This window comes from Tiliqua scincoides, chromosome 14 (genome assembly GCF_035046505.1).
Source record: "Tiliqua scincoides isolate rTilSci1 chromosome 14, rTilSci1.hap2, whole genome shotgun sequence".
In the NCBI taxonomy this organism is placed as follows: domain Eukaryota; kingdom Metazoa; phylum Chordata; class Lepidosauria; order Squamata; family Scincidae; genus Tiliqua; species Tiliqua scincoides.
The window spans coordinates 8,814,432-8,828,622 of record NC_089834.1 but is presented as its reverse complement, the minus strand read 5'-3'; the positions used below and the strand labels follow the sequence as shown (position 1 = coordinate 8,828,622).

The following is a 14,191-nucleotide window of genomic DNA, read 5'->3' as shown; positions in this document are numbered from 1 at the left end:
GAAAAGCACCATTCTTTCTTTTTGTCAACAGGACGGAAATGTTGGCTAAATTTTCAGCAGGCTAAAAGGTTCTCATTGCAAAAAGTTTGATTATGGAAAGATTAATGACATGTAAATTATATTCACTCTGATTCAGTCTGCTTAGAAAACTTCAGCGCCGGCCCATTTATGAGGCCAAATGAGGCCGTTACCTCAGGCAGTGAATGGGCAGTGCCTGCACACTTCCACCACTGCTCCATCTCTCGCTTCCTAGACCTGACGTGGTAGAGGTGGGTGAACCTTCTAGCGCACTTCCTTTTCTACTCCATTTCTCTCTTGTCAAATCTAGGGAAGGAGGGAGAAGGAGCAGAGATGGCAACACTGGGTAAGGAGGTGGCAGCATTTATGGAGAAAAAGTCCATCACAGGTTGGACCTTAAGAGGTATCTTAAGTATCTTATCTTAAGAACATAAGAAGAGCCCTGCTGGATGGAGCTGCCAAAGGCCCATCTAGTCCAGCTTCCTATGTCTCACAGTGTCTCTGGGAGCACATAAGACAGCAAGATTACAGTTGCAACTCCCTTGCATCTGGCATTCAGAGATGGGCTGTCTGTAAAGCCTAGAGGTTGCTTATATTCATCATGGCTTGTAACCTATGATGGACTGTTCCTCCATCAATCTGTCCAATCCCCTTTGAAAGGCATTTAGGCCAGACGTCATTGCCGTTTCCTGTGGCAAAGAGTTCCAGAGATTAATGACACACTGGGTAAAGAAGCGTTTTCTTTTGTCTGCTCTAACTTTCCTGATACTCAGTTTTAGTGATGTCCTCTGGTCCTGGAGTTGTGTGAGAGGGAAAAGAACATCCCTCTATCCGTCCCATGCATAATTTTTTACATCTCAATCATGTCCCCTCCCATGTCTCAGTTTTCGAGACTCAATTGTCCCAAGTGCTGTCGCCTTTCCTCATAAGGGAGATGCCCCAGCCCACTGATCATTTTGGTTGCCCTCTTCTGCATCTTTTCTCATTCCGCGGCTGTGGGCTCTCCTTATCTGCAGGTGGATTTGATGGAACACATGTTCTGAACCCGCATCTGAAGGGCCCACAGAGGACCGTGACCTTCTTGCTTCTCAAAAGGCCTCCCGGAGGCCTCTGAGAGACACTTATGGTTTGCCAAGAAACTAGAAGTGCCTCTCGGAGGCCTTCTGAGACAGGTACATCTGCAGGTCCTCTGCCCCCCCCCACCCGCAGATCTCAGAATCTGTGGGGGATCTGGGAATGGATCTTCCATGGATACCGAGGTCCAGCTGTATATCCTTTTGAGTCTTGAGTGCTCCCTGAGGCACCTGGGGGGCCATTGTGAGATACAGGAAGCTGCACTAGTTGGGCCCTGGGTCTGATCCAGCAGGGCTCTTCTGATGTTTTTACAATAGGCTTCTTTGTTTGCTAGGGGTTCTTGGAGTATATACTGAAATATATAGCAAATGCTCCTACCTGCCTTCAGATGGTGTACATTGCAACAAAATGGAACATTTTTAGTAATTAATAGCTACGATTATCTTCGCAAGTCCTAGCTGAATCTTCTATTTCAATTACTCATTCTGAGAGGTTCTGCATTTGTCACCCAGTATTGCATATTCACAAACGTGACAGCTAATACAGGCATATAAAATGACTATATTTAAAACGTATGAACCTTTCCCAGCTGCATGACTGTGTGAAGCGCGCCTCTCTGCTTTTTAAGACTTGCTTGGGTTGGCAACTCTGCCCAGGAAAAGCAGGCAGCTGGTACGGTGCTCGTAGATGAGAAAGAGGAAAGGATGGTCAATGACGAAACGGATTTGAGCGGAAAGGGGCATGAAGCCCACACTGGTCACAAACGCCGCTTCTGTGCCCTCTTCGTTCACCGTAATTGTCCCTTGGTGACTGAACTGTAAAAAAAGAGGGAGGGAAATACTATGGGTCTGCTCACAAGAAACAGGCTTGTGTCTTGGTAACTCTAATGGAGCAATACGGTGAGCCCTCTGTGTCCACGGGGACTCTCCAGAAGTCCCTTAATAAAACGGCATCGTATGTGCGTACTACGGCACAGGGGCAAGGATGCCGGAGGGAGGCTGGGGAGCCCTCATGGTGGAGCTGGCCTGAGCAAGCACCTGTCATGGGTACTCCAGAGATGTGGGTGGCTTGTGCGCTTCACCGCTCTGCTGCTTCCTGCTCACTCAGGTGCAGCCATGCTGGTGACACAAAAGTCACATGGTTTACCCTGCTGGCCAATGGAAGGAAGACTTTTCTGGAAGCCATTTCCAGCTCTCTGGCCACCTTGTGTTGCGTCCCATGGCTTGAGGCAATCGGTCTCAGCAGAGTAAGTGCTTGGCGCATGGCACGTTCAAAAAAAAATATTTTCGATCCATAGTTGGATCGAAACCATGGTTTGATTCATGGTTGGTTGAATCCATGAATGCAGATGCCGCAGATACAGAGGGCACTGTTTTTCTTAAAATTAGAACAACCTGCAATTTTTATCCTCATCACTTCAGTGGTTTTCCCACTTTAGAGCCGTTATCGATCTGTCCTCTCTTGATAAGGTTCTAGAAGGCTACTGGCATGAGATACTTTTGACTGCCAAACCGTGATTGACTGTGTTTGGGCAAGGATAGTTGAGGTCTCCTGGTAGCTGGATGTTAGCGTCACAAAACCGATCACAAACGTGGTCAGATGACACATCAGAGCTAGACACAGGCAATTGAGACGCAGCAGCGAAGTGATTGGGATCCGCCCCAGTACTGCTAGCACTTGAAACCACAGTCCAAAGGACATCCCCCCCTTACCTGGAAGCAGGGCAGCCAGTTTTGCTCCTCTGGCTTCCTTGGTGAGGTCAGGGTGCAGGGGGAAAATTGTGGAGGGGAAACGTAGTGGTGGATTAGAGCGTCTCTGTAGAGTGCCTGCCTCCTTGAGGTCTCAGGAAGCCTCCTGGGCAGACCAACTCCAAAGTTGGGCCGTTATGGAAACGGTCTTTAACCGTTGCCATATTTGCTCAGAAGAACACAAAAAGAAACCATCGTTCACCCATTAAAAAATTGGTAAGGGTGGTGCAACAGTGGAACAGATTGCCGAGGAAGGTGGTGGATTCTCCCTCACAGGACATCTTCAAGCAGAAACTCAATAGGCACCTGCTTCCAGTGTACTAACCAGAAATGGTCAAGAAGGATGCATGGAGGACTTGCGTCTACGTGTTACCCAAAGTTCCCGACAACCGTTTCAGTGTGCTCAGAACTACGTACCTTATCAATGATGATACTCTCTTCGGATATTCCAGAAAAGTTGCCACTTGCAGTGAACAGTTCGTGCAGTCCCAGGGCTTTCAGCTCCTCGATCAAGTCATAGCTGTTCTCCAGCTTAAATTTAGGGAGCACAACTTCTCTCGTTCTAGGGAGAACAAAGTAATGGGAGAGATTTTAATTGGCTCAAGCCAAGACAGCAGAGCTCTTCTGCCCCTTTTATTCAGAGAGACAAATACAGTCAGTTCTCGCTCTCTGCGCACTCTGTTCCCACGGGTTTGCTTATCCGCAGGAACAAGAGTGTTACACTGCACCATCCGCTGTTGGATTTCAGCTATCAGTGGCCATGCTGAGACTATCCGTAGCATCCATGGTGTTCATTCTGAAGCTGCTGCTGGCATTCCTGATGAGGTTAGCTACCCCTCCCCCAACCCCATTTATTCCATAGGATCAATGTTTTGGTATCTGCTGATTAATTATATGCTGAAATTTTCAGGAACCTAACCCCAGTGGATAATGAGAATTAACTATGGCAGATGTGGAAAGGCAGAAAGCAGAGGACCCAGAGTGGAGGTTCAGCTGGCACTCTTAGGCTCCATCTCTTGCCTCTTGGTGCCAACCACTGCCTGCTGGAATAAGTTGCTGGATAGGACCCCAAGCTTGTTAATCCACTAAGGGCACAATCCTAACCCACTTTCCAGCACCGACATAAGGGCAATGCAGCTCCAAGGTAAGCAAGTAAACATTTCCTTACTTTGAGGAGGCCTCCATTATGCCACCCAACAGCAGGATGCTGCACGTGTCCCATTGGCCCAGCTATGCCAGTGCTGGAAAGTGGGTTAAGATTTGGGCCTAGCAGTGGTAAGCTGATAGAGAAGGGCTCAAAAAACAGGTGCCTTGCTTATAAAGGGGAGTGCAGAAAGGGTTGGGCTGTCTTCTTGTGATTGGACTCCTGATTGGTCTTTTTGGTCTTTCATGCTGTTGTTCGTACATCTTTCTTCAGAATTGTAAGGACTAGAAACTTGCTTTTTTTCCCTTTTCCCTTTAAAGAGGGACTTGAAATGTTCAGAACATCAAGATTCGCCCCATTCACAAGATTCAGTGTTTGATGGGACAAATGCCAATGGCTTGATTAGTGCTTGTGCCTTCAGCTCCGGCAAGGTGTTTGCATATCTATATGGACCATACCTGGGATTAGGTCTGGGACTCCTAAGGAAGAAAGAAAGTTCCCACCCAGAGTTGTACCTGTTTGTCATGCTCTTCTGCCACCTCTCCACCACTTGTGGGGTCAGTTGCTTCTCCAGGGTCTTCATGCCCGAGAGTTTGTGAGGCAGGACAATCAGCATGCTGATGTTGCCCACGTAGGGCAGCTGGAGGACCCCGCAGTCGAGCTCGTTGTCTACGGTGGCCAGGAAGTTGGCCTTGGTCTGCATCATGGGCACCTTGACCACCTCCTTCTCATTTATGCGGAAAGTGCGCTTGTGTGTCATCTCCACCGGAAACTTGTGTTCCCAGCTCCCTGTTAAACATGGCAAAAGCCCCATTACACAGAGCACTGTTCAGGAAGGAGAGTTGCTGCCCTGCAATTGAAGCTTAGTCTTCTTGTCAAGCTATGAAAAGATACCTGCTGCATTTGTCCCCTTGCCCAGAGAAAGTCCCAGCTGCTGCAATGGATCCACTACTGCTAAATCACTGACAGAAGACTGAGTGGATCTGTGTCCATGAATCTGGCCTGGAAAGGGGAGTAGTATACTACATGCACCAGGGCCACTGATCCCCCCCCCCCCGCGGTGTGGGCTCAAAGCTTTCCTGCTCTGGCACATGTGTAGGCCTGCACTGGTGCAGGTGGAACGATGCAGGCCTTCCTGCATGCAGTACTAAGTTCTGCTCTGCTGCAACATGCTTTCTGAATATTTGAAACAGTCTGCACTGTGCAGTGCTCACAAAGCACAGAGGGAAAATAGGATGGTACCATAATTCTACATTAGTGTAATGACACAAACCCATAATGCAGGGACCAGTGCGTTTTTGTAGGTGTCGTGGTGGCCAAGCATCTCTTTCTGCTTTGAATTCTTGCACCCCAGAATCAGAAGGATTTTTGGCATTTTATACTGTTAACGTCAGTTTTTAACTCCCTCCCGCACCAGTGCCTTTTCCCCAGTCTTGTAGGTCTCCTCGGATGCTTTGCCCTGCACTTCACTGGGCTAAGGTTTGCAATTTTTAATTAGGAAAATGGTGTGGAATGGAATTGGGGGAGAAAAAGATTAAAGCTAATTCCATCTGCCAACCTTGGGGTCTTTATCTGATTATACACCTACTAAACTGATTATACACCTATATACCTTATACCTTATACACCTTATATCTTATACCTTATACACCTTATATCTTATACCTTATATAAGGTATATACCTTATACCTTATATACCTTATAAACCTACTACTGATTATACACCTATTAAACAGCCACCGGGTAGATGGGACTCGTCAGCCTGGGAAGGCAGCTCATCTGAGAGAAGGAAAACTCTGATCCCAAACCTCCACTGCCTTGTGGCTACATCCAGTTGTGGAAAAGGCTTCAGGAGTCAACCTCGAGGCAAAATCCGGAGCCGGAGTCCCTGAGGCAGTTCGTGGCTGAACACAGTCACATTCTGGCAACTCCTGCGACGCCGCTGGAACCAACCGTATTGGCCTCTGCCTTTCCATTGGACCATTCCAGCGACGTGGAGAGGGGGGATTTGCTGCATGGGTAACAGCCTATCCTCCATACCTACTTTACCCAGGCTTCGCACACTGGAGAGGACACTCTGTTCCAGAACCACCATTCAGAGCGTGACACCATAGTCTTCTGAGACTGAAGGATGCCAACAACCACACCTACCCCCCCCACTCTCAAGCCATTTCTGCTGAATGTTGCATATACGCAACAGGGATTAAATGTGTGCACCTGTGGGCTGCATAGAAACGGCATGCTTGAAATGATCCTTTCACAGATCTCCTATATTGCATCTAGCTTGGCCCTTAGCCACGTGGAGTAGAAGTCATAGAAATTTGAAATTTTTAGAAATTTGTCATTCTGGTAACTAGAAACTTCTGGCCTTTTATGTTTGTAACCAACTGTACATGGTTTAAGAGCTGATTTCTGTAAAGCTGGCTAAAATGGCATGGTTAGCTGAATTTAGCCAGACTGTCTTGTTAAAAATTAAGGGACTGAAGTTTTTGAAACCAAGGCTGATTATGATTAGTTTGTGTTGGCTCCCAAAAGTATAGTGGGCCCTCCGTATCCATGAGCTTGGTATCCAAGGATTCAAGCATCTTTGGATGCCAAACCAGTACCTCAGAAGTTGTTGTTGGCAACCTTCAGTCTCGAAAGACTATGGTATGGAATCGTGCTCTGAAAGGTGGTTCTGGAACAGCGTCTAGTGTGGCTGAAAAGGCCAATTCGGGAGTGACAATCCCTTCCACACTGGGAGCAAGTGCAGTCTGTCCCTGGTCTGTCTCCCTGGCTATGGGCCTTCCTTCTTTGCCTCTTAGCCTCAGACTGTTGGCCAAGTGTCTCTTCAAACTGGGAAAGGCCATGCTGCACAGCCTGCCTCCAAGCGGGCCGCTCAGAGGCCAGGGTTTCCCACTTGTTGAGGTCCACTCCTAAGGCCTTCAGATCCCTCTTGCAGATGTCCTTGTAAGGCAGCTGTGGTCTACCTGTAGGGCGCTTTCCTTCCACGAGTTCTCCATAGAGGAGATCCTTTGGGATCCGGCCATCATCCATTCTCACGACATGACCGAGCCAATGCAGGCGTCTCGGTTGCAGCAGTGCATACATGCTAGGGATTCCAGCACCACCTCAGAGGGCCTTTCAAAATTGAACTGGAAATGGCCTCTTTGGCCAGAGGCTGTCTGAGGAGGCTGGGAGGCCAGTGCAACCTCCAGTGGGCCTGGCATGGCCTCCAGGTAAGTTATTGCAGGCCTGTGGACCCCCCCCCCCCATATTTCAGCTTCTGCAGATTTTGGTATCCATGGAGGTTCATGGAACTGATCCCCCATAGATACTGAGTTCCCACTGTACTCTTTTTTTAAAATGTAGCTGTTAGTACAGGTTGAGCATCCCTAATCCGAAAGTCCAAAATGCTCCTAAATCCAAAACTTCTTCAACGTCAGCATGATGCCCAAGTTGAAAATTGACAGGTCTGCTTTCTGATGGTTCAGCGTAGATAAACTTTGATGCACAAAGTTACTAACGATACTGCATAAAATTCCTTTAGGCTATGTGTATAAGTGCAAATGAAACATAAATGAATTTCATGTGTAGATTTTGGTCCCTTATCCCAAAAATCTCATTATGTGTATGCAAATATTCCCCCCCCCCCTAAAAAAACCTGAAATCCAAAACATTTCTGGTCCCAATAATTTTGGGTAATACTCGACCTGTATTTTGTTTGATAATCTTTTCTGTTGTGTTCTGCTAGTGCAAACTATCCCTGGCCATCCTGTTTCCTTACCTTTAAAGTACAGGCAGTTAAGGATCATCATTGTAGTGGTGGGATGTACATTTTCCAGAGCTTCCTTTATTAATCCTTTGGTGAGTTTTGAAATGCGCTCATTGGCTCTCGTGGTGAAGTTTGGGTCGGAGAAGTCGACGAGCTGTGCCTCGGCAAAATAGTATCGCTTCAGGTTGTTCTTGAATTCGCTCAGGATGGGGAATTGTTTTTGAATGTAAAGGTCGTTGACCGACCGGAGCGTGTAGCCAAAATTCCTCCTGAAGAGCCGGTGGGTGAGTTTGTGGAAGAGGTTGTGGACGGTCATCAGGTCATAGGTGGAGCTGGCATTGACAAAGTCTCTGAAGCCAACAGTGGCCAGTAGCTCCTCATGGGTGTTGCCTTTCAGTCCCAATGACAGCATAGCCAAGGCGGTGGATATGCCAACTGGAGCCAAAAGGATGTTATCGGAGGAGTTGGCTTTGTCTTTCAGAGACCGATAAAGATTGAAGCCAAAGTTTGCATTGAGGATATTGAGGCGCTGGATTCTCGTTTTGCCCGGGAAAAGCTTGAGAATATTTCCTTGCTTAAACTCAGAACTCAAAAGCTGTTCCGTTTCTGGAACAGCATCAATAATGTCAAAGTAATCTTCGTTCAGCAGTTGGTCCAGGTCAATGTAGTCTTCCTCCTCCTCGTCGACGTTCAGGTCTTTGGTCACTGTGTTCTCCTGATGAAACTCCGGCGAGAGGCTCGTCACGCTAAAACTTCCATTGCCGTGGAGCCCGCGAGGGTTGAGAGGCTCCTCCCCGAGTTGTTCGAAATGCTCGCGAAGATCTTTGATGCCGCACAGCGCAACCGTGATGGTGAAAGAGAAGACCACTAAGCAAAACTGGAGCTTCATCTTGACGAGGCAGAAGCTGGAAGGCTGAAAACATAACAATAAGACACTCTGGAACAGAAAGCTTAACACTTTCAGGAAGCATAAGTGTAAAAAAAAAAAAAGTATCTTCCCTTTATGAGAAATTCTCTTAAGGAAGAAGTTATGTGTATCACTGGTGATTCATTGCAGTATGTCAAGTGGCTTCCTACTAGATTCTACTAGTTGCATTGAATATGTGCTAAGTACTCCAGCTACGGAGATTGTGGAATGTAGTTCCTCTGGTTACGGAGGTGGTGCAGTGTGGCTATGGAGGTTGTGGAATGTAGTTCCTCTGGCTACAGAGGTTGTGCAGTGTTGCTCCACCTACCCTCACCGGAAATGGAGGTGGTGAGTTGGACAGTGCAGTAGTATGCCATCAACATGCTGTGTGTATGCGGTGGCCCAGACCTGATTCTTCCTGGTTGGATGGAAAGGGTTTGCCTTCCAGGAGAGACCCAGAAGCAACATCAACTGGGGAAGCCTTTCTGCACAATTTCTGCACAATTGTGGGTCAAGCCACCTCCTCCCGTGCAGGCTGTCCCGAGAATCAGGGCTGAAGTCTTGAAACACTGGAGAGCCACCCACAGCAGCCTGTGACTCGATACATGAAATCCTGTTTGTTTTTCACTGGGACTTAAGTGAACCTTCCTCTATGTTGAATCGTCTGATTGGATTGCTAGTTTGGACAGTGGAGGTGCAACCCTACGCACCTTTACTTGGAAGCAAGTCCCACTGAATGTATTGGACTTGGCTTCTAAGTCGGTTGTGTTGTATGTGAATGTGTTTCTATAGTTTACATTTCAAATGCGTGGAAATACTGGCTCAAATCCAGAGAAGGCTGTTCATGTCCACAAGAGTTTGAGGCTAACACACCACATACCACACAAGGGATTTTGATGTCTGTTGATTTTGCCAGCTGGTGGGGGCTCCTTTGAGAACTCTTGTGTGGGAGTTGTGTGCAGGAATGGATGGTGAAAATCCTTAATTCATGAACAGAGTCCCATCTCTTGCGTTACACAGTTGTTAACTGCCAAAATCTGAATCGGTGAACTGTAGGCAAAGCCCAAAGAAGAGCAACTACATACCTAATAAACACTCAGATATTTATAAAATGCATTAAAAAAAACCCCTTTGAAGCAGATAGTCTCTCTTTGAAACCAAAGGTTGTATCCAAAGCAAAGCTAGCCATAGCTATGCCCCATTGAAATAAATGGGTCTTAATTGTGACAAATTGATCTGATTAGTTAGTTTTCAGTTGTCTTTGATTACTGACAACTTCTGACAATTCTGCAATTCTTTTTTTGAATACCTTTTTTTCCCTCTGTAGGCTTGTTGTTAATGACCTGTAATCACGCTGGGGGTCCTTCTCACTTTAGTTCTCATGTAAATAATCTTGGCCCTGTAGCCAATAAATCTCACTTTCGTTGAGGAATACTATTATTAAAGTTAGTCCATTTCAAAAGATAGGAACGTATCTTACCTCCCTAATGACCAAACGGTTGCAGAAGGACCTCCAAGCGGGTGGATGAAAACAGTTAAAATGTGAACTTTGGTGCAGTCCTCATAGGGGGATGTTCTAAAGTAAACAGGCTGTAAATCAATCATTGCTGAACTTAACTTGTCAGCTAAAATCTCTCCACTTGCTTTTCTCTCTCTCTGCCAGTTGGTGTTCTGCTTCTTGCAAACTCATATTTTTAGGTGCTCAGTTTGATAGGTGGAGCAAAAAAGAAAAGTTGTCACCTTGGCATGCATGTGGACCTTCAGGGTTAATGAAGGCTCGTGATGATGTCACAGGATTGGCCATTTTAACGGTACAGGTCCCACCTCAGTATCTGCAAGGGAACCATTCCTGGATCCCCACAGATACCAAAACCCATGGATACTTAAATCCACTGTTTGCGTACCAACAGGGCCTCTGAACACAACAGGAACCTTGATTCTGTCATGTCTGGAGCCACATGTGGCCTCTAGGGACCTCTGAGAGGCCCCTACAAGAGTTGGAAGGGCACTTCTGATTTCACAGAAACAGGAAGTGCCCTTCCAACACTTCTGGGGACCTATCTGAGGTAGCACATGGCCTCTATGAGTCTAAAATTTCCTGGACTTGACTGGAACCAGGTTCCGGTCATGTTCAGGAGATCCTCAGTGGTTTGTCAGCCACGAGTTAAGAATCCATGGTCAAATCCATGGGTCCTGAGTCCGTGCATTGAAGAGTACCCACCTGTATCTTCCTGTTTTGATGGGTTCAGTTTTCTCTCCAGGCCATGATGGGGCTTATTTCACACAGTTACACAGGATGTTGCTGCCTACTGAGTAAGACCACTGGTCCATCTGCATTAGTGTTGTCAGTGCAGGCTGGCGGTGGCCATCAGGAGTCCTTTCTTGGACCTACCTGGGGAGGCTCCCAGGAACTGAACCTGGCGACCTTTTGCATGCAAAGCTGAGACTCTGTCCATTGAGTCACAGCTTCCTTCCTTGAGGCCCAATAGTGCTGAATCATAAGGGCAGGAACCAAAGCAAGTTCAGCTTACCTTGTGAATTGGCTTTTTGTCCTCCCCTATTGATCCACACGCATGATTCATATTGGACTCATCCCATAACATATTTTCCCATTTGAATGGTAAGAGGGCTATGTAATCTTTTGTCCTCTAGTCATTCAACTCTTGTTTCATGTGGGGAAAAAAATACAAGGGCTTGTTGATTGTTTTGTGTGGGGAAAAGATAAGGATCTTGTTGATCTTATTGCCTTGCTAAAACATGGCCTTTTTTATGCAGCGGGCACTGAGGAGCATAATATTTGGCCAGCCCTTGATTTGCACTCTCTATTCGTGTTTTTGTTTTATTATTGTTGAAATAATCACCTTCTTTAATGGTACAACTATTTGGACATGTGGAATTCAAACTTTGGACAGTCATGTAACTTTTGAAAAAATTGCCTTTTTCTTGTTATCTTTATAGCGTTGGTTTAATCCAAGGGTGTCCAAAGTTTTTGGCAGGAGGGTCACATCATCTCTCTGACACTGTGTCGAGGGCCGGGGGAAAAAAGGATTAATTTACACTTAAAATGTGAATAAGTTTACATAAATGAATATATTAAAGATGAACTTATATGAATGAATGAAGGTCTTGCAATAGCTCAAGGCCTATAAAAGGCCTTGCACAAAGCAAGGCTGGCCTTTCCTTTGCTGCCACTACTGCATCACAGGCGTGAAGCAGCAAGCAGTGGAGGGAGCCCTCATTCCACAGCTCACACGAGAGGTCAAGCAGTCACCCTCACTCTGACAGCAGTTGCATCAGGCCAGTGTGGGCTCCAACAAATCTCCAGAGAGCCAGAGGCTCATTGGAGACTGGGGGTTCCCTGAAGGCCGCATTGAGAGGCCTCAAGGGCTGCATGTGGCCCCAGGGCTGGGGTTTGGGCACCCCTGGTTTAATCTTTTTATGAAAACATGCTGCATTGCGACGCAATGGTGTCTTCTGGTGGAAGATGTCTTTGCTGGTTTCCAGGTCAAGTGAGCTCTGAGTCACATGGTGAGAGGTGCAAGGCCACACACCTTGGAGCGGTTCTTGCCAAACTGTGGCCTGCGGGCCAGATCCAGCGTTTGGTGAGAGCCCTCCCTCCCCTTTGAGCAGCGCTTATTGTTCCAATGTGTTGCCACTTCATTTTCCACTCAATCCAGGCACAAGGACGCTCTGAGCAGTCGCGTCTGCCCGGACATCCCGCTGCAAAGCCTGCTGGGATGTTGGGCAATGGACACGGCTGCCCAGAGCATACCTGGGCCCAGATCAAGTGGAAAACAAAGCAGTGGCATGGTGGAAAAGTGGCATGGTGGAAAAGTGGCATGGGATGGGGAGGAATTTTTGGGGAGTGCAGTGGAGACCACTGCCTTAGAAGGAATTCTGTTTGGAAGTAGGTTAATATTACTCCCATTTTGCAGACAAACAACTGAACCCAAGAAATAGTGCATTGTCCCTGGCTTCAGACAGTTCATCCAGATGTGTTACGCTCTGTCCCAGCACCAAGGGCAGTCCTGCTGTGATGTCACTTCTGGGTTCTCCCTAGAGGAGGGAATGCAACAGCTTCATGCTCCTGTTCCTTTTCCTGTGGAGGCTCCCATTGAAGGAGAAGGAACGGGGAGAATGAAGCCCCCAGCACCAGCTCCATAATTATGGCAGACCCTGAGGGGCAGTGAAGCACCCCCCTTGGCGCATGTGCCCCTCAGGCCCTGGCCTAGTTACACCTCTGAGTTCATGGCAGAGGAAGGTACCCTCTGCTGCTGGATCCACATGCTGGATGGCAAAGTAATGTAAATTTAATACTGTGTGGATTTTATTAAACTTAACTGTTCACCTTTAGGTTCAGGAAGTGCCAATCTTAAGTAGCAGAATATCCACTTTTTACTGCATTTATGCTGACCAATTTATTTAATGGGCATTCGGCTTTATTTTTCCTGTGTTTGTGCTTGCCCCCTAGCTTACAAGACGCCTGCCCCCAATCAAGGAAGCGAAACCCAGGCTGCAGAAGCTTTTCCGGGATTTCTGGCTGTATTCAGTGCTCATGGGATTTGCTGTGGAGGGCTCAGGTAGTCCGAAGTCTCCGTCCTGTCTTTAATTTGGAAATGAAGAACTTTTTAAGTTCAGGGACCACAAGTTATAGAGGCAGGAATGAAAAGGCCAAATAGACTCCCAGTGCTACAGTTTTAGAAGGGTTACCAGGTGTGTCCATGTGTTATATGCCACACGATAAATAAAAAATCAAGAGAGATGGGGGTTGGGTGGTGGTGGTACACAGGTGGCTGTTACTCCTGTGAAGGGATCCATTGGCTTGTAGCACTCTCTTCCTGTGCATCAGCCACACTGGAGTGTAGATACAGTCACCCCCCTTAATCCACAGGGGATTCATTCCTGCTGCTACTGCGGATTCCTGGAATAGCACATAGCAGTGAACACTAGACTTACTGTTGCTCTGCGCAAGCCCCCCAAATTACTTCCTCTTCCCCCTTGCTTGTTAGGGCAAGTGCTAACAAGCAGGCATGAAGAGGAATCTGTTTGGAGGGTTGGTTGGCAACCTTCAGTCTCGAAAGACTATGGTATAAGCCTACAGCACCTGGTATTCCCAGGTGGTCTCCCATCCAAGTAATAACCAGGCCTGATGCTGCTTAGCTTCTAAGATTGAACAAGATCATGAAGATCTATCCAAGTAGTTTGGAGGGTGCAAATGAAACAAAGATGAGATGAGCATGACAGGGTTGATTTGTGAACTGCGGATACCTAAAACTGCTGAAACAGAGTCCGTGGATGGGGGACGGGACAAGTTTGACTGAACTCCAGGGTTTGACATGATGCCAAACCTCTGTCTGCCATCACATTTGAATCAAGTCTTAATTTTTTTGCTGGAGTATATTTAAACACAGAAAAATGGGAATGAAACTAATTTGAAGTGACCTTTTTACTAAGGTGGTGTATCCTTTACGAACGTAATCTTCTTGTAAAACAGAAGCACGCTGGACATGTCACTCAGACCAAAGCAGTGTTTTTCTTTCGTCTC

The 14,191-nt window shown here is 47.0% G+C and overlaps 2 protein-coding genes across 2 annotated transcripts in view; one reads left to right on the top strand and one right to left on the bottom strand.

Annotated features, from left to right (window-relative positions):
- PI4KA (phosphatidylinositol 4-kinase alpha) overlaps nt 1-14,191 on the top strand; it is an 81,109-nt gene that overhangs the window by 27,191 nt on the left and 39,727 nt on the right. Inside the window, exon 20 of the mRNA XM_066609565.1 lies at nt 13,118-13,226. Coding sequence (XP_066465662.1) covers nt 13,118-13,226 — 109 coding nt within the window. The remainder of the gene's footprint in view (nt 1-13,117; nt 13,227-14,191) is intronic.
- Nucleotides 1,716-11,228, bottom strand: SERPIND1 (serpin family D member 1). Its single transcript, XM_066609629.1, has 5 exons — nt 11,178-11,228; nt 7,752-8,652; nt 4,500-4,773; nt 3,258-3,402; nt 1,716-1,907 (listed from the first exon to the last, which is right to left on the bottom strand). The coding sequence occupies exons 1-5, from the start codon at nt 11,226-11,228 to the stop codon at nt 1,716-1,718; spliced, it is 1,563 nt and encodes a 520-aa protein (XP_066465726.1).